Raw genomic sequence first — 21,351 nt, forward strand, 5'->3', positions numbered from 1 at the left:
TAATAGACTACATTCCTATCAGTACAACCAGGGTACACTGACAGGAATGTAGTGTAATTAGAGCAGATATTTATGAAAAAGTTGTGCATTTTAAAGTGTGATGTTTATGTGGTTTGATGTCACACTTGGTTATCTTATCCCCTTGTGCTCTCATAATCTTGCTATCTGTGACGTTTCCCTACACTTTGACACTGGGAGGACTCATTTAGACAGAGCAAGTCTACTGAGGTCAGTCAATTCACAGCCTACTTGGTGGACTTCAATAGACACGTATTTGGCATTTTCACTGTCGTCTGGTTATGGCATTTTCTTCATATTTCCCGATTATCTGTGCTTTACTCATCAGCTCATGTTCTGCTAATGGTAAGATTCATTCAAATTTTCCACTCACATAAACCTTACCAGTCATCTGTGTAGGCATGTGGCTGAAGTGACATTTTTATGTTAAGTCATGTCTTTGTTATTTATGTTTTCTGTAGATTATGCCACCGACAGCCTAAAATCTCTTTAATGTCTTTATTATGGATTATCCCAGGAGTAGCTGTTTCAGCCTAATATGTGTTATTAGGTAGACAAGCTTTGTTGGTTTTGCGTAAATTTAGTTGCTTTAAAGTAAGGGAACAGTAGGCTTTTGGGAGTCTAATGAGGGATGTAGAAGAGGTTAGACAATGTGTACCTCTGAAATTGTGATGAGTAGAAATGAAAGAAGCTGTTTCTAAGCGTTGGGGAGAACTCTGTACACACTTTATTCTCCAGCTGAACTGTTTATGGTTGAGTTGCATTGTAGATAATGAAGGCAGTCTAACAATGAAAAATGACAACATGTATGGTTCTAATGTATCTTTTTTTTTTTAAAACTGGCTGTCACAATTCCAGCAATGGTACGGAATGCAAGTAAGGTGCAGTGGCTTCATACATAATTTGTTATCATTTATGATCACAACAACCAGCTTATTGATTCTGCAGCTTCTTTTCAGACATGCATTCCTGTCCGTTAATCTGACAGTATCTGAATGTGCGCACTGGCCACTTTTCTGTGCAATCTGAACAGTGCACTTGGGAATTGTAAGTGGCTATAGAATCTCTGTTTTGGCTTGAAGCAGGTAACAAAAGCAACTAACAAGGAAACAGTGAAGGCTACATGACTAAAGGAGAAGGGGCAAAAGTAGTAAAAATGCAAAAGAGCAAAAAGTGAAATTAAGGGCAAAACACAATTGAAATCCATAGCGAAATAAAACATTAATTATCTGAGAGAATAAGTAATTTCTTGTCATCATAATACTTATCACAGGAAAAACATACATATCTTGAGATTATGTAATTCTACAGTGGAGCCCTGACCTCAGCAGTTCATTTGGTGTTCGCTAGATGGCATTGTGGGTCCATAATCAAACAGTCTCTGTATGATCAAGAAAGGCAGTTTTTGGTACATAGTAAGAAAACATTTTACTGTGTGTCGTGGACTCAATTGAAAAAAAATATGCAAAAAAAAAAAAAAAAATAGAGTTAATTTTTCCTGATTCATAAATAAAATTAATTATATGAATCCGGACTTCTAGAACGCTCTTAGTATGCAGCAGTAGTTCATAACTGCTACTTTTCAGAGGTGTCAAAAATAAGGCCCGCGGGCCAAAACCGGCCTGCCAGAGGGTTCAAGCCGGGACACCTTTGCAAAGTGTAAAAATTACAGAGAAGACAATGCCTGCAATTTTTCAGTAAATGTAACTGCTATTTTCAATTTGTCCACTGTACTGCCACAACTTTCATGTATTTTTTTTATGTATAAATTTTATATGGTTGCAAGGCAGGGAGACAATTTAACATTCTTCCTGTACAAGTGGTCAGGATTACTACACAGATGTGGAAATGAATGTAAATTTAAAATAATTTCTAGATCTTGACAAGTTGTTTTGATCATAAAGTAAAATGCAACAACCACAGGGGGATTTATTCAACATTATAAAAGTAACTTTGTGCAAAAAATTCAATTTAAAAAGAGCATTTCCTGTTTCATGGACAGAAATTTATCACAAATATTGACCAAACTGTCAAAAATGAGGTCATCCCTCACATTGGGATTTCACTGGCAGCACAGATTCTTCCTCGTCTGCGCCACATAAAACCTACTCAGAAAATTAGTCTAATTCCTAAACCCTGTGTGCGTTTACAACCCCATCTTCATTCCAGATGTGGACAATACACTGCTGCACTTAACCTTTGTGACTGAATGTTTTGTGCCTTTGAACATCCACTGTGATCTGTAAGTTGTAATGTGGCAAGTTACTGAGGCATTATATCATTGAAATAGCACTTATTTTTCTGAAGAAATTTCAGGCTGTTCACATTAAATGTGAACATTTTCAGAATGTGGTTTTTTTTGCACTAAAAGAAGGGGAAAAAATTAAGTTGTGGTTATTTATAGGTTATTATGCTCTGATTTTACTGGTTGGGCCCACTTGAGATTAAATTGGGCTGTATGTGGCCCCTGAACTAAAATGAGTTTGACACCCTGCTTTACATGGTCAGGACAGGGGGAAGTTGTGTATGTTGGCAAATGTGTGTGTGTGTGTCTGTGTGTGTGTGGGATTAAGGGATGAAGAGTGTCTATGGAAGGAGAGAAGGATGGAGACTTCACACTTTGATGATGATTACAGCACCTTTGTCATCACTGTCTTGGATGTGTTGCTTGGTCCGTATCAGTTCTCATTAGTGGTGGGACGCGATTAAAAAAATTTATCTAATTAATTACAAGCATTGTAATTAATTAATCGCAATTAATTGCAGTTTTCTCAAATAGCAATACTTGACACTATAAGTGAATTTTTTCAATTCAAATAAAATTGTGGTTGACAGTTGAATCAATGAATAGACATATGCGTGTTTATAATTTAAAATTTATTTTAAAAAAGGAAATGGGACATATAGAAAAAAGTGATTTTGATGATTTAAAGCCTGGACTTAGTTGCTTTTTCCATTGTATGGCACATAAAATCAGCATAAGTAGTTCAAGGAGCTTCAGAAAGTTGAAAATCCAGAGATTCATTCTGTTTTCATCTTTTCTGGGTCTGATAAATGGTGTAATTTTGATGGTTCTTTTTATAGGAATATAAATCTTTATGTAATTTCTTTATAAACAAAAAAATTATAATTAAGTTATTAAAAGAGATATTTTTGTTGTTTAGGTTATTCCTCCTCCAAGGAGGCAGAGCCTCGATGGAGTAAAAACTTAAACCACAAAAATATTTCATTTCTATTTATCTGCATTTTTCATCTGTCTGCTACATTCACAGATTATTGCAAATCTAAGTGCAATTATAGAGATTTTATTCAACATTTTAAGACTTTCTGTAAACTCAAGCACTGTCTAGAAAAGTGGTCTATTATGGGATGGCTACACCGTTAGCCGTTAGCATGACTCGTAGCTAACGTTAGCTCTGGTGCTAACAGCAACATGTTACATTGAGGTGATACCGTCGGCTTGAAGTGACGCAGTGATCACAAAACTCTTTGTTGTACAATTTGCACACAACCAGGCTTTTATCCAAGCTGCCATCGGGAAGATTTTTAAAAGAGAACTTTCTGCCCAAAAAGCTCAATCTCGTCTTCCGTCACTGTTTACCAGTGCTTCCTGTGCTTCTTCTTCATGGCTACAAACAGACTTCAGGTTCATTACCGCCACCTACTGGGCTGGAGTGTTCATCAGAGTTACCAGTGTGCCAGAAATGAGGGAACTGAGGAGGCTGCAATTAATTGAGTTATTATTTTTAACGCGTTATTTTCGCTGCAATTAATTACGCGAAATTAACGCATTAAAGTCACAGCCCTAGTTCTCATCATTCTGCAGAACTCGTTTTCATGCTACAGAAAGTTGTTTGTTGTCCCATTTGCTTTAATTGGTCTATTTGGAATTTTTAATCTCACTAGTCCATTGTTACAAATCTTTTTGTTGTACTAAAAGCTGTTTTTCCACAGAATGGATAGGCACACAATGGTAGAAATTTTCAGATATTTTTTCATAACTAAAAGCAGTAATGCCAAGCTGTTAATATTCTGTGAATCATGTAAAAGTGTCTCAAAATATAATATAATAATAGAACCTAAAATATATCAATATAATTACATTCAGTACATACAGTCATTTTATAACTTACATTCTTAAAATAGATGTATTGCTAATAAAGTCCATTGGCTTCTGAGTGGGGTCCTGAACCCCAGTGAATTATCCTGAACTATCTGTTTGTCGCTGAACAAGAGCCTCACCACAACATCACAGTTTTCATTTTAATACATTTAAGCAAATGCACTGTACCTGGAACGATTTAGCCTCAAAAAGCCTTACATTATTCATATCCTTTCTTAGTGGCACAGTGTTTTTTCCACCACAGCAATTAAATTGTTGTTATAATAGCTAAAAAAGCGTTTTGCCTATCTACACTACTAGTTTGGACTGGTCATCTTTTGTGATGATCTCCATATCTTTAAGGTTGGAAGGCTTTCTTTCCATCACTCTGGTCATCACTTCCATTCCCTCCACAGATTCTTGGTAAGATTAAGGTCTAAACTCTGACTGGGCCACTCCAACATCTTGGTGTTGTTTTTTCAGCTATTTCTAGACCAATGCATGTTTGATCATTGCATTGTTAGAGGGTGTAATTCTGCCCAAGGCCAAGTTGTTCCTTGGACGCATGTTGTTTTCCTCCAGAATCTTAAAGATGTCCTTTTTTCACATGATTCCCTTTCCTTTGACAAGATTGCCTGATCCATTGGCTGCAAAACCTCCCCAGAGCATTACATTCCCATCCCCACATGCCACTAAGGGAATGATGGTCTTGATGTTCAATTCTTCACCTTTCTTTTACTGTGCCTGTGTCCAAACGACTCAATATTTTTTGTCTTATCCAGCAACAAAATAGATGATTTCTTCTTTGTCCAAGTGAGCTTTAGCAAAGGCTAAGGACTTGGAGTCCTCTGTAGTGGGCATCTGTAGAAATGAGCCTTATGACATCCCTGCTGGAGTGCCTCTCTTGAGATATTTGTACCAAATTGCTCAGATTCATCAGGATGGTCTTGGCAGTTATTCTTACTGGCTTCTTGCACTATCATTCTTTCCAGAACTCTCACAGACATAGAAACTATCATACAAAAACAAAACTGAAAATCAAAGAGTTTATTCTTTGTTCATGTCAACTTCAGCAAAGGCAAGGTAAACTGTTCTGTGCCTGTATTGAAAAAAAGTGTTTTCCTTGGTAAGGATCCATGGAGATGGACCTTTATATCTGCTGGAGTACCTGCCATTAAACACTGGTACCAAAATTGATCAAATTCATCAGGGTGGTCTTGGTCCTTGGATATTTTTTTTTGGTCTCTTGCATTACCGTTCTTTTCAGATCAGGGGTCACTTTTGACTTCATACCAAACTCCTTGTACTTTCCTGATTATCCTTTGAAACTTTAAAACACTTGCATTTACATTACCAGTTAAAAGTTTGGACACACCTTCTCATTCAGTGGTTTTTATTTAATTATTTTATACATTGTAGATGTCACGGCGCCGATGAGAACCCAAGTAGAGAGCACACACCATGACAGAGAATGGTTACAGGGATAACAAGTTTTTAATTTACAAAAGAACAGGAAGAACTACGGTAAATTGGGTGTGGGAACTAAATGGAACTAAAAATAGAAATAGAAAATAGCCAGGGATAACGGTCTGCTCTTAGGAAGAGAGCGTGGCAGAGATGGGAACAGGTCACGACGAGATTCTATGGAGGTTCGACAGGGGTTTTCCAGAAGCTCGGCAGGGTCTTTCCAGAAGTTTGACAGGATGAGTGCAGCAGAATGCACAGGCAGTGCGACTAGCAGAACTGCAGGAAAAGAGACTCGTATTAGAACTAGGAACATGCAAAAAGTAAGAAATTGTGCAGTGGCCGATTACTAACAGCATGAGCAGAAGTTACAATCTGACAGGGAGTGGAGTGTGAAGCCAGCTTTTATTGCAGAGGTGATTAGACCAGAGCGCAGTGTTGCAGTTGCCTGGTGTTACTGCTGATGAGGGAATTGGTTACAGCCACTGCAGGGAGTTGCACAGGAGAGCGAGAGTGAAGAGGTAGAACAGAGGAAAACAGAAAAAGGAGGGACAGGGAGAAAAAGGGAGGTCAGGCGGGGGCTGATGCAGGGACGGGGGAGAGGGCCCTGACAGTAGATTAATACTGAAGACATCAAAACTTTAAAATAATACTGATAGAATTATGTTGTAAACAAATAAAATGTTAATCTTCAGTATTAATCTACAATGTTGAAAATAATACAAATAAATAAAAAGCATTGAATGAGAAGGTGTGTCCAAATTTTTTACCGGTAGTATAGCTCCATATACACCCTTTTCAGTCTCATGAGTAGCCACAATGTGCAGCTCTCTCAGTGATGGACCCTCATAGCAAGCTCATTCAACTCTTTAGTTTGAATCTTGACTTGTAAGTGACTGTTAACTGTCTAGAAAACTACTGCATCAGTTGTGTAAAAGTTATAATTTATTACAATGTTCTCTAACATGGAAAAAAATCCATTGTTTTAGATATTACTTGACAAAATTATTTTAACAAAAAGGTTAGAAAGGTTTGACCCCTTAATTTAATAATTATATTTTACTTTCTTGTCTTTTTGACCTTTGATCTTTCAGACACCACATCACCTGTAACCTCTGAGCCTACTGAGACAACCATAATAGACCAAACATTTACTCAGACTGAAATATTAACTGCAACACTCAAACAGACAACTTCGTCACCTGGATATACAAGCTCCACAAACACAGTAACTGCTGAGTCTGCTGAGACCATTGTGCCTGATCAAACCAGTCCAAGTCATTCAGTCACGTCTGAGCCCATTGAAACATCAGCAGCAAGTGACTCAACCAACCCCACTGACAAAGTAACCCCTGAGCCTGCTGAGACAACCACAATACAGGAAACAACTGCTCAGGCTGATACATTGACATCAACACCCAAACAGACAACTTCAACACCTGAATATACAAGCTCCACAAACACAGTAACTGCTGAGCCTGCTGAGACCACCTCAGTGCCTGATCAAACCAGTCCAACTCATTCAGTAACGTCTGAGCCCATTGAGACATCAGCAGCAACTGACCCAACCAACCCCACTGACAAAGTAACCTCTGAGTCTGCTGAAACCACCTTTGTGCCTGATCAAACCAGTCCAACTCATTCAGTAACGTCTGAGCCCATTGAAACATCAGTAGCAACTGACTCAACCAACCCCACTGACAAAGCAACCCCTGAGCCTGCTGAGACAACCACAATACAGGAAACAACTGCTCAGACTGATACATTGACATCAACACCCAAACAGACAACTTCATCACCTGAATATACAAGCTCCACAAACACAGTAACCTCTGAGTCTGCTGAAACCACCTTTGTGCCTGATCAAACCACTCCAACTCATTCAGTAACGTCTGTGCCCACTGAAACATCAGCAGCAACTGACCCAACCAACCCCACTGACAAAGTAACCTCTGAGTCTGCTGAAACCACCTTTGTGCCTGATCAAACCACTCCAACTCATTCAGTAACGTCTGAGCCCATTGAAACATCAGTAGCAACTGACCCAACCAACCCCACTGACAAAGTAACGTCTGAGTCTGCTGAGACCACCTTTGTGCCTGATCAAACCAGTCCAACTCATTCAGTAACGTCTGAGCCCATTGAGACATCAGCAGCAACTGACCCAACCAACCCCACTGACAAAGTAACCTCTGAGTCTGCTGAAACCACCTTTGTGCCTGATCAAACCACTCCAACTCATTCAGTAACGTCTGAGCCCATTGAAACATCAGTAGCAACTGACCCAACCAACCCCACTGACAAAGTAACCTCTGAGTCTGCTGAGACCACCTTTGTGCCTGATCAAACCAGTCCAACTCATTCAGTAACGTCTGAGCCCATTGAAACATCAGTAGCAACTGACTCAACCAACCCCACTGACAAAGTAACCCCTGAGCCTGCTGAGACAACCACAATACAGGAAACAACTGCTCAGACTGATACATTGCCATCAACACCTGAACAGACAACTTCATCACCTGAATATACAAGCTCCACAAACACAGTAACTGCTGAGTCTGCTGAGACCACCTCAGTGCCTGATCAAACCAGTCCAACTCATTCAGTAACGTCTGAGCCCACTGAAACATCAGTAGCAACTGACTCAACCAACCCCACTGACAAAGTAACCCCTGAGCCTGCTGAGACAACCACAATACAGGAAACAACTGCTCAGACTGATACATTGACATCAACACCCAAACAGACAACTTCATCACCTGAATATACAAGCTCCACAAACACAGTAACTGCTGAGTCTGCTGAGACCACCTCAGTGCCTGATCAAACCAGTCCAACTCATTCAGTAACCTCTGAGCCCATTGAGACATCAGGTACACCAAAACAAACTACTCAGACTGGCACATTACCGACACAGCTTACAGAAACAACTTCACCATTTCAGTCTACAACTGACACCACCGATACTGAATCAACTAGTGCGAAAGCAACAACTGAGCCTCATGAGACCACAGTGGCCCTGAAACCAACCAGTCCAGCTGTTTCAGTAACATCTGAACCTATACAGACCACATTATCCACTGAAGCAACCTCTACAGCAACCAAACTACCAACTAATCCAGCAACCACTCCTCCAGTGCAACCTTCAACAACTATAACAGCCACACCAGTTATCTGCCAAAATGGTGGTTCTCCCAATGGATCTTCCTGCTTATGTCCTCCTACATTCAATGGAGACTTCTGTCAGTATGTTGATAATGTTATTCAGCCAGGTACTGTCAATTTCTTACTAGCTTGCCTTCATTAAGTTTAAAAAGTTACCCAGCACAATTTGTATGCAGATGTTGCCCTAAATTTTTCGATATGTTTGATTTTCTTTGCAGATGAACTCGACCAAGCAGTGGTAGTTAATGTGGTGATCGATCAGGAATACAATGAAGACTATGAAGACGATACAACACCCAAATACAAAGAATTGGTTGGAAACTTCACTATGCGGGTAAATCAACATTCAGCCACTAATTCAATGACACAGCCATAGATGTGTGCCATTTTTCTTGAATTGTTTTGTTATTTTATCACATTTTCATGATTATTTGTGTTGTGACCAAAGAAAAAGCAAAAAGAAAATAAAATGATGCTGTACAGTGGAAAGCATGTGTTGATCAGCTCTACATTAATAATTATTATAAATTAATACACAATGTATTTGGAAGGTTTCTCACATAATTAGTCAACAATAACAACAATAAAACAAGTCCAAAGATTTGAATTGCCTCCTGAAAAACCATTGAAACTCAGGTCCATAGGGAGAATTTTCAAATACAGTCTCCCTGTCCCCATCACCAAACTAGAACGAAAATTTCAAAACTTTAACTAAAAGTGTACATTTTTACATCTCCTTAAATGAAATAGTTGAAGTGAATAATACCGTTATGACAAGTCAGTAGACAGTTCTTAGCTGCAACTCTACCAAATTTAATGATGCTGAAATGAAGCACAGCAATAGAGGAGGTTAGAAGCAGAGTGATCAAACCGACAAAAAAATCCGAACTGAGTTTTGTATAATTTCTGTAGATTTTAGTGGAAAAGCGGTCTAACCTAAAACCTATATATAGTGTTACAGTGGCGCTTTGAATGCTAGACCATTCTTGAAAATACAAAACTTTGAACCCATTTTTCTCAAAAGCTACAGAAAGTGGGTCAGACCACACTTCAAACCCTTCAATACTAAGACCATTGTAATTATAGTAGAACTAGTTTGTTTTTTCCCTGAGTGTGCCAGGTCTGAGAGTCTTCTTAAAATAGCAGGTTGCATTTTAAAAATGGACATGAGCTCATCCTTACGCAGCCTCCAACAGGATGGAAAGGGTTAAAAAGCTAAATGTTGATTATGACTGATATGGACAGCCACATGGGTAAGTTAGTTAATAGTACCAATGCTCATCCACTACTCATGTAGAGTATTATACATAATCAAGATTGTATCTGGCCAGTGATGTCTCTCTATGCTATCTGACTTTTTAAAAACATCTTTATGTTGCTATTTCAGATGAAGGCATATTACCTGGGAATTGGCGTACCGTGTAAAGAAGTTGTAGTAACTGATGTCAGGTAAACCATTACTGTATCATTTATATTGTAAATAAAGAAATGGTCATAGATATAAAGTGATTTTGTTTAAACAAAATGTTAGAGTTTTAATTTAACAGTGTTGTGAAGCTGTGCTTATTTTTTATCCAATTTTTTGTCTTGTTCTTTTAGCCCTGGAGGGAATAAGGTAAGGAATTCAAATTTTGCCCTGCAGAATATTGAATCAGAAATAAATATTAGAGACAGTCATTAATTGTTCTATATATCATTTATTTATCTAGTATTTGGCACCAATGTGAGTGGCAGCCTCTTCAGTAGCTCTGTCTATGTCAGAGTTTGTTAACTGTTTTTAGCTTTTTTTTTTAGTCACTTTAAATCACTCAAATTCACTTTAAATCACCATGCTGTCAAATATGTAAATACTGTATATAACTGTTTTTATAGTATAGTTTGTACAGCAAGATTTTCAGAGTATATACTAACCTTTAAAGTTAATGTATCTAACCTGCCTTTTTGTTACTTTTTGTTATTTTATGTTGTTGTATGTAAGCTGCTGAACACTTGAATTTCCCTCGGGATATATAAAGTATCTATCTATCTATCTATCTATCTATCTATCTATCTATCTATCTATCTATCTATCTATCTATCTATCTATCTATCTATCTATCTATCTATCTATCTATCTATCTATCTATCTATCTATCTATCTATTGCAGATGAGATTATCAGCTGAAGCCATGGCTATCTATACTACACCAAGAGAAAATGGGTAATTACAATACAGACATATTTACAGAGTTTCCACGTAATGCAACAGTTTTTCCAATTATCATTTTAAAATGTAGTATAGTAAGCAAATGGAATCCTTTAATGCTGGAAGCCTCAGATGGAAACAATAATGAAAAAAATACTTTCTAGTGAAACTTTGTGGAGCCCTGTTACTTAATATTACCTTTGAGTGTGACTCTATTACTAAAAATTACATTTCATTTCATTTTCAACAATTGCATTTTATTTGAGCTGTGCCCTCTTCATTATGTAATATCTCTTCAGCCTGTTTTTTTTTTTTTTTTTTTTTTTTTTTTAATAGACTTTGAGGAACTCTAGTTAGGAAACAGAGCCACACTTTAAAGAAGGGGATTCTAACAAGAAGTTATGTTGTTTTTATTTTTAGTTAGAAAAATGTTTGAACTCACTGTAGTCAGTGACACTGAAAAGTTACTGGTTTGACAAAGCTAAATAGAAATGAAACTGTAAAGAAACACAGCAGGTTGTTCAACAGGCATAGAATGTTGCCTGTTGTTTTTAGAATGTGCTAATTCAGTTCTGATCTTCTAGTACAAGTAAACACTAGCAACACCTCTAAAGTATGTTGTGAAATGGCTCTATATAAATAAATTGCATTAAAGTAGGATGCCTTGCCTCATCATTTGCAACTATTTCTTTTCTATTTATGTACTCTATAAATTACAGTTTTTCTCAGTCACTTTGGTACATTTCTCGAATCATCCTCAACATTTGCAAAACAGTAAGTGTATTTCTCAAAACAATTTGTACAAATAGCAAAACACCATGGATTACCTGCAAAGGCCAGTCTCTTGCTCAAAATCCTTAGTTCATCTCTCAAAAGTAAATATCTGTGTCAATGAACATGTCAGTGCCACCAGAATGACGAGTCCTTGTGTCATTGTGTGTGGATCAGACAGTCAGATTGCTTAGTCTTGTTGTCATTATATCTGTACTCTGGAGGGATGTTCTGATGTAAACTATGACTAAAGTTTTTATGACAATTCTTCTAAATTGTAATTTACACCTTAGTGTATGTGGGAGATTGATTGCAAGAGACTGGGCAAGATTCACATTTACGCTTTTACTGTTTGTATTGTAAGTTGTTGACAGACCACATTATTGTGATACAGGAATGAAAACAACACTGCATAGCACAAAGAAAAAAACAAAAAAACAAAAGTAGAAATGTGAACATAGGACAATCTCCTTAGAGAAAACTGTACATGCAGTGCTGTAGGAATTCCAGTACAGTCTTCCTACACCTCCTGATGTTCCTGTCTGTTGGACCACAAATTCTCATCCACATCATGAATATCTTTCTTGCGTCTCTGAGCGATTTCAGAAAATCCTATCCGTTCACACATTGCCCTTCATTAGAGAAATTCAAGATTCACCTGGGAGCAATTTACCACTTCAGGACAATTTTTTAAAAAAAAGTCTAATGGAAATGTATAGAAACATCCTTGACATATTATGACAACTTGTTCAACCATTTTGCACATAAAGACTTATGCAATGAACTAATGCCTAAATGTTGTGGGGGGTGAGACTGTTCAACAGAGACCCATTAGAATACATTTTGATCAACATGACATAAGCAACTGACAATGTAGGATACAGCAGAGAATTGTACAAAATCATCGGCATGGATGTACCAAAGCATTTACAACTTGTTCAAAGAAATGAAAAACTGCTTTTTTGATGTGCACAAGTGACACAATGATGTGAGGATTGAACAAGTAGTTTTGAGAATTTCAATTCTGATGTGAGAAATGGACCAAAGCGACTGAAAAAACTGTAATAACTGTATTTGATATTTTAAGTGTATAATTTTTTACACCACCTAAATGGTGTTTTGCAGGTGAAGACTTATCTGAATATATTAAATAAAAAGGCCTACCTAGAAAATAAGTGGAATTAAATACACAAGTAATGAAATGGGTGGGAGCTGCACAGTGGTGTAGTGGTTAGCACTTTCACCTTGCAGCGAGAAGGTCCCTGGTTCACGTCCCGGCTTTCCCGGGATCTTTCTGCATGGAGTTTGCATGTTCTCCCTGTGCATGCATGGGTTCTCTCCGGGTACTCCGGCTTCCTCCCACAGTCCAAAAATATGCTGAGGTTAATTGATTATTCTAAATTGCCCGTAGGTGTGAATGTGAGAGTGATTGTTTGTCTTTGTATGTGGCCCTGCGACAGACTGGCGACCTGTCCAGGGTGTCCCCTGCCTTCGCCCGAGTCAGCTGGGATAGGCTCCAGCACCCCCCGCGACCCTAGTGAGGATTAAGCGGTGTATAGATAATGGATGGATGGATGGATGAAATGGGTGGATTTACATATATAATAACATATAACATATAATATAAAAACAATGATAGCAATATTTAGGAAATAACATCCACAAAATTGCCTGTTTGAATTGCAAAATTTTCTCAAACCCTGCACTGACATGCTGTGTGACATTTTTTGTCTCAGTATTAGTATCACACATGAGGTGATTTTGGAAATTCCAAATAATGCCAGCTCTGAACAAATATATGCAGCAGACCTCGACACAATCAGAGACGCTCTTAATGACCTTCAAAACTGCACCGTAGGTAAGACAGACTATCTTTAGCAATCTATGAGAATGATACTGACTCAAAATACAAGTGTTTAAACATTAAGTTACAGAATTAATGTTATAAATTTGACTTAAAATATTTTTTTCTTTTATCCAAAGGGTCTTCTGAATCTTCAGCAGATTGCCCTTACAATATCATAGGTGATCCGACAGTAGATGGAACAGAGGTAGATTTGAAAGGTAAACATTCCTACTACACGCACACACATAAATCACACATTTTAAACCTGATTTGATGTGATCTTTGTTCAGTTTAAAATATCATCAGTGTGCTGATCATGCCTTATCCTTGAAACTGGTATACCTGCTAGCCTGCACAGACAGCCAGCTTTTCTCCTCACAGAATATTATTAAGGAATTCATTTCATTTTTTAGCACATAGTTCAATGTGTGCCTATAAAATGTCAGGATTTTCTGTAGACATGAAGAGCCTAGTAGTAGAGAGGTGTACTAATGAGTGCATGTTTAGTAAACCAAGAGATGACACTGACCTTACTGAACTCTTCATGTCTTCATGTTTTTCTTACCAGGTTTTTGTAAAAAATTATGGGGTGATTCAGATCTTGCACAGTACTTTACAGTTTACAATAATAGTGGAATTATCAAATGTGTGAGTCAATGTGAGAAAGAGCATGAGCAGTTTAAAGGATGCAACGGTCATGGAACATGCAGACTGTACAGCGGCACTGGACCTCTTTGCGAGTAAGTTGACTGTTTTGTTATTTTGATGCTTCAAAAACACATTTTTTTTTGTATATACCAGAAACAATAATCACTGTATCTTATGCATCTAATGCTGCAAAGAAAAGAACAAACTAATCTTTTATATTTCCAAAGTTCAGTATGGACCAGATCTTTTCTGGTTTCTACTGCTGAAACAAAATTGTACAGCATTGCACTCACACTTTGACAAAATCACTGCTCAGGTTTGCATGCTGTCAGGTATTTGTACAGATTTCCTGAGGGATACAGAGGACACATCCCCCCTAATAACAATATGAAAAAACACTATAGCATTACTTACAGATGCAACAATGCCTCTGACATGGGCAGATCTGTATCTTCAGTACTTTTTAAAATTCTTATTTTTTTTTTTCCCAAAATATGAATAAGAATTCTGAGCTCATAAAACCATTAACCTGCCATGGCGAATGTAATTGTCTCCATCATATACGCGCACACACACACACACACACACACACACACACACACACACACACACACACACACACACACACACACACACACACACACACACACACACACACACACACATACTCACACTCACATACCCATTTGTTGTGATCTCAATACCTATTTTTTCAGGGTCCATACCAAACTCAACTCTTAGCAATAAAGGGGAGCGATAATCAATCTATGGAGCCAATATGCATTTGTTGTGAAAATGGAAGTCTTGTTGTCAGTTATTTACTGTGGTTTCACTTTGTTCTTCTTCTCAGGTGTAATGAGATGGATTCAACCTGGTACTTGGGAGAAGAGTGTGCGTTACCTATAGAGAAAATTGCTTTTTTTGCAGGGTTAAGTGTGACCCTTGCTTGCCTGTTAGTGACTGTGGCAGGTCTGACTGCGTATGTGCTCATAAACAAACGCAACCAAACAAAGTAAGTTGTACACTGACTTGTTTGATTGGTCAAAAACTGTGATGTTGATGTGTCCAGTGGGAAAACACTGAAAGCTGTTGCCTAGTTTTTCAAGCCTGAGAAGATAAATTAGACATTTCATGGTTTCAGTGTTTGTAATTTGAATGCTTTGTTTCAAAGCGGCCACGCATTAGTACTAAAGATCTGTCTGCAGAGTGTTCAAAGTGCTTTAGGTTGCAAAATGTTCTTAAAGAACAACAAAAAAATACAATAATGTGGCCTTTCTTTCAAAGAAATTATAAACAAGTCAGACTATATATGCACAGTATATATTGTTAAATGCAGAAAATCCACTTTTACTTTTAGGTGACTATAGTGTGTCACTTAGAAATTAGATTAGCTGTGAAAAGCAGTGCACAATATAGGTTCCATACATAAGTATATAAGTTTATTGCACTTCTTGGTTAAAGTTACCTATAATGTTGTAATTGATTACCAATTAGTTACCTTCTCCATTGTCCCTGTCATCTATTATTTAGAGCTAAATTCACATGCTATGTGAAAAAGCTTGGTTTGCTGTTTCTCAATTACACAACTTTAAGGACATGGTTAAGACTAATATGATGTCTGTACGCCTTTTGTAATAAAAGCTGCGATTTTAAAAAACTTCCCTCTGACATCAGGAAGAAAGACATTAAAGAAAAGCTGGTGAACGAGTGGCTGAATGAAGACATGGAGTGGTCCAGAGCCAACAGTCCACAGAACACATTTAATGCTGGTAAGCTTATAATGTACATTTAATTATACATTGGTAGTGCATACATGGATGGATTATTGTAGAAGTTGCTATGTTTTTTCTAGAGCTTTCCAATGAATGACATTGCACTCCAAAACACTGAAAGTTTTTGGTGCCAACTAATGACAGACCATGAAAACGCACACTTTTATTCATGTGCTAATATGATTGCACAAGGGGTTTCTAGTCATCAATTAGTCTTTCAACGTGATTAGCTAACACAATGTACCATTAAAGCACAGGAGTGATGGTTGCTGGAAATGGGCTTCTGTACCCCGTGTTGATATTCCATTAAAAATCAGTTGTTTCCAAGGTGGGGGCTGCACAGTGGCGTAGTGGTTAGCACTTTCGCCTTGCAGCAAGAAGGTCCCTGGTTCGCGTCCCGGCTTTCCCGGGATCTTTCTGCATGGAGTTTGCATGTTCTCCCTGTGCATGCGTGGGTTTTCTCCGGGTACTCCGGCTTCCTCCCACAGTCCAAAAATATGCTGAGGTTAATTGATTATTCTAAATTGCCCGCAGGTGTGAATGTGTGAGTGCTTGTTTGTCTTTGTATGTGGCCCTGCGACAGACTGGCGACCTGTCTAGGGTGTCCCCTGCCTTCGCCCGAGTCAGCTGGGATAGGCTCCAGCACCCCCCGCGACCCTAGTGAGGTTTAAGCGGTGTATAGATAATGGATGGATGGATGGATGTTTCCAAGGTGCCCTGGTGGCTCAACAGGTTGAGCGGGGGGCTCATTAACAGGGGTTATAGTCCCCGATGCATCACTGTTTCTTAAAAAGAAATCATAATAGCACAAAAGCTCCAGGTACATTTATACATAAATGATATTTTTTGTATAAATATATAAATTCTTAATGTCAGATTTTCCCTGCAGTGGTGAAGAGATTTTAAGGGATTTCTTAGATCAAAGAAATTCATATTAGGAAAATATCTGTTCTCAAAACTTTAAGCTGAACTCTTTTGATTTTTTAGGCCAACAGATCTCTTGGTTTGGTCTAAATTTACATTGGCATCACTTAACAAGTAGTTTGACTCACCAGATGTAAATCACAAGTCTATGTCTGCCACTGACACATTTCACACAGCTTTCTTCTTCCCTTCTATTATCTTACTGTTTTCAAAATCCCCCGTGACTATTGGAAACAACAGCAACAAAAAAATGGCATGTTTTTCCAAAGGTTTGGATTTTGCAATAAAGTAGGCCTGCTGTTTTTCCCCCAACAATTCCCCCATCACTAGTTTGACACTGCCACAGTATCCTGATTCTAGCCCCACCGACGACAGTTGAGACTATTTTAAAGAAATACAAACATGACAGTACTTTGTTTTCCCCTAGAGCCTAATAAGTCAACACTAGAGATAGTGTGAAAAAACTTGAATAGAGTGAACTTATATAAAATAAATACATTTTTTTCTGATTTAAGGTGTTGTAAATCTTCCATAACTCCTACTTATTGTGCTACTTTTAGGAGATTATAAAAACCCTTCATTCACACATGAAGAATCAGGCATCCGCCGAGACGATCTCAGGGATTACAAACGACCTATACCTCTTCACCAGCTGTCCCAACCATCTTCATATAACAGCACCAAACCGTTGAGGCTGCTAATGAGCACGCGACCCATGCCACAAACAGCACACAGGCAGGAGACTGCATTTTCTAATGCCAGATACTTGCAGTCTCCCACTCCAGCCCAACCCCACGATGACTTCTCACGCAACCAGCCGGTCAGTGAATATCTACAAACCCAGGCAAATTGGTGTTTACTGTTGTTTGAGCACAACCTTTTTTCATTTTGATCATTTCCCCCTTTTTCTTCTATTTCTTTTTTTCCATAGATGAGGATCAGCAGGCCTCAGATCAGGAAATCCTGGGATGCCTGAGAAGTGCATTGAGAGCTCAGGCTCCACTGTTCTTAAAATGATGACTTCATCCTTTTGTGTCTTGTATTTCTTTGTAAGCTATTTATACCTGGATCTGACAACAGTGAAAAGTGTGGACACATCCACACGACCCCCCCCCCCCCCCCCCCCCCCCCCCCATATTATACAATGAAGATCAAAACTAAGGACATCAAAACTATGAATTAAACATGGGGCATTTTGTGGTAAACAAAAAGGCGAACACAAACTATATTTTAAATGTTAGATTTTTTAAAGTGTCTGGCTTTTGCTTTGATAATTTCCCATTTTTATCTTCATGAGGTCATCTCTTAGAGGTTTTCCAACAGTCCAAAGGAGTGCCCATGCTGACTTCTTCTTGGCTACTTTTCTATAACCCTGACCTCGACCTCATTCCCAAACCATCTCAATCCGATTGTGGGAACCACATCACCTGCTTCTCTGCACTTCTTGGTCTTACAGAGCCTGGTGCCCGATGTCCTGCTTAAAAAAACACATGAAGATCCCACTAAGCTCAAACCAGATTGGATGGTGTGTTACAGCAGGATATTGTGGTTAAGTGTTGCCTTGCATTCTGATTGAATCTAGAGCAGTGTTACTTGTAAAACCACACATCACAGCTCATCACCCATGCTTGATGTGGGAACCAGACATGCAGAAGACATCTTTTCACCTTCTCTACATCTCACAAACACACTGAAACCAAAAAATCTCACATCTGTACTCATCCTACTCGTATTCAGATTGCCATTGGTCTAATGTCAATTAATGTTTTGGGGTGCAAGTAGTTCTCTCTTTCCTGGCAGCCCTTCAGTAGTGGTTTCTTTGCAGTAGACTCTTGAAGAAATGATGTTAAGATGTGTCTGCTGCTTGGACTCTGGGAAGCACTGATCTAGATTCTAATCTAAGATATTTTTAATTCTTGATTTTTGACAGAGGTAACTCTGAAGATCTTTTCTGCAGCAGAGGGAAACTTTGGTCTTCTTCTTCTGGGGTGGTTTTCATGAGAATCAGTTTCATTGCAGTGTTTGATCGTTTTTGCAACTGTACATTTTTTTCAACCTTCTGACTTCCATATCTTAAGGCAATGACAGAATGATGCGTCTCTTTACTTAGCTAAGCTCTTTACTTACAACCAACAATATGGATTACTAGACTAGGTGAATAGGTCTACTTGCCAGTTACTAATGTGACCTCGGCACATTACAGCTGATCGTTTCAGCCACATGAAGTTAGCAAAAAAATTTTAGATTGCAAGCAAATATGAACTATTAAACATTTTGATTTTACACTTGTTTGCTCACTATTTATGTGTTATTTCCTGTTTTAAATGTCTTCAGTATATTTCAACTGTGTCTAAAATGGTAAACATGAAGGCACACCCTTGAAGTTGTGTCCAAGCTTTCTGTAAGTGCTGTATTTATTTATGGTTTTATGTGACAGCCCTGTCAAAAATGTTACCTATTTACGCTTGTAATGTTTAATTTTCTTGATACTGTGTTGGTAAAGCGTTGATTCATGCCTGTGGTACATTGTAATGAATATAATAACAGATTTTTCTAATACATATAAATAAGAAACACCTCTCAGCTATCAACTTGGCTTTTGGTCAACAATTATCAAACTTTGAAAGTAGATCATTATTCAAGAGGGCTGAAGTATATTGACTTGCAGTTGATAATGATATCAAACTGACAATAACATATATAGTAAATGGCAAAGCTAAGGATCAGGGATCAATTTTGTTTGGAAAATATTTGTTTAGTGGGCAAACGAGACTTTATTTATAGTGTAGAATATCAAGGATATTGTCATTTTTACATCCCTGAAATTGTTTTGATCTTGATTCTTTGGACGCACTTTATATAAATAAAAACTTTCAGTGGTTATAAAAGTCTTTTCGATCACCTGGTGAATCATTTAAGTCAAATTCAAGAATTTTTTTTTTGCACTTTGTCTCTGTGTCTTGTGCATGGAGTATCTCTTGAAAGCCAGAGGGCTATTTCTGGGAAACCATTCAGAGATTCAGAAGGGCAAAGCAGGGCTTGACCCAGACTGTGTTCAGCATGAAAGGAAAACTACTGACCCGTCTTCAGTGTCACTTGGTGGTAGAGGACAGCACCAGTGGAGTGGCAGACTCGGGTGGTGGTTCCCATTTCCTAAAAGGAGAACCAGAGGGTGTGCTCTAATTACTGCAGCATCACACTGCTTAACCACCCTGGGAAAGTTTATTGCAAGGTGCTGGAAAGGAGGCTTATTTCCCTCATTAACGTGCTAACATTTGTTAATATCCTTTAAGCACGGCTCAGGTCGATGAAAACTTCATGAGAGTTGGAAGGTGAATCTCTATTTACCAGTTAATCTACAGTCCAATTCTCTTCATGGTCATTAGCACTGGGTACTGACTGAAAGAACAAGATAACATTCACAAGTGGCCAAAACAAGTTTCCTCCAGAGGGTGGCTGGGCTCAGCCTTAAAGATAGAGTCAGATGCTTGGACATCTGGAGGGAGCTTGGAGTAGAACCGTTGCTCCACTGATGAAAGGAGCCAGCTGAGGTGGTTTGGACTGATTCGGATGCCTACTGGGAGACTTCCTCTTGTGCTTTTGTGTTCTCAGTTTTTTTTCAATGATGACAGGTTCTCAAACTTGGGTATTTGGATGGATGGGTGAATTCACTTTTTAAAAAAATCTCCTCTAGGACATGTGTTGTCCATTGGTGTTTGTAAAGTGTTTGTTTTTGATTGATAATGACTGGAAATACATTACTGTTAACTTGGCAACAACGGAATAATAACAGTAATACATTTTTAAAGTCTCAAAACTTGAAATGTAATAAGAAGTCATAGCCTATAAGCTCAAGTTAGTGATGAGGACCATATTAGTAGTGCAGATTTAACCATTCAGACCCAAACAGTGAGGGAACAAAGGAGCCAAATTCAGATCTGGCAGAACATTTCTTGATATATTTCCATTAATTGCCACATTTCACAGGTGTCCACAAACATGTGAAAGTTTATATGAGCAAGCCTAGAAAGACCAAAAAAATACATGCTTTTATGGACATGAGCACTGATGAGCACTGGGATGTACTGATCGGATGTACTGTCAGTGTGAAGCCACTGAGGGTCACTGTAATCTAGTTTTAATAGTTTCCCATCACTACATTGAAGTGACGGAATGGTTCTTAAAAGGAGTTACAGATGGTCCAACCAATTAAAAATAATAACTTTACCAAACTGACTGACACCCCTATTCAATAGTTGATGCCTTCAGTGATTTACTGTTAACTATCTGTATCCTTTTACCAAGTATTCTCACAAACTGTGGTCAAATAACACATTAAACCACATACTTGACCTGATGTAAACAGACATAGGAATAAATAAGATAGGGGCTTTTGTTTGAATTTTGGATGTAGGGAATCCATAAAAGGCACATTATGGATGTTAGCTTCTGGACA

General features: G+C 38.2%; 1 protein-coding gene across 1 annotated transcript; it reads left to right on the forward strand.

Moving 5' to 3' along the window:
• Positions 1–203: 203 nt before the first annotated feature.
• Positions 204–19,786, forward strand: muc3a (mucin 3A, cell surface associated). The gene is made up of 13 exons (XM_023263631.3): positions 204–363; positions 6,679–8,856; positions 8,968–9,083; positions 10,137–10,198; positions 10,349–10,364; positions 10,897–10,949; positions 13,442–13,563; positions 13,689–13,769; positions 14,120–14,291; positions 15,050–15,211; positions 15,874–15,968; positions 17,456–17,715; positions 17,827–19,786. The coding sequence occupies exons 1-13, from the start codon at positions 300–302 to the stop codon at positions 17,869–17,871; spliced, it is 3,426 nt and encodes a 1,141-aa protein (XP_023119399.2). The 5' UTR covers positions 204–299; the 3' UTR covers positions 17,872–19,786.
• The last annotated feature ends 1,565 nt before the right edge of the window (positions 19,787–21,351 follow it).

Source organism: Amphiprion ocellaris, chromosome 23 (assembly GCF_022539595.1).
Source record: "Amphiprion ocellaris isolate individual 3 ecotype Okinawa chromosome 23, ASM2253959v1, whole genome shotgun sequence".
In the NCBI taxonomy this organism is placed as follows: Eukaryota; Metazoa; Chordata; class Actinopteri; family Pomacentridae; genus Amphiprion; species Amphiprion ocellaris.

What these genes read in the sequence shown, in the direction of transcription:
- muc3a (XM_023263631.3), top strand. Translation starts at nt 300, where the DNA reads ATGGCATTTTCTTCATATTTCCCGATTATCTGTGCTTTACTCATCAGC. An exon ending in CAGCTCATGTTCTGCTAATG is followed by an intron (nt 364 to 6,678) that starts GTAAGATTCATT and finishes TTGATCTTTCAG; the next exon opens with ACACCACATCACCTGTAACC. An exon ending in ACTACACCAAGAGAAAATGG is followed by an intron (nt 10,950 to 13,441) that starts GTAATTACAATA and finishes TTTTTGTCTCAG; the next exon opens with TATTAGTATCACACATGAGG.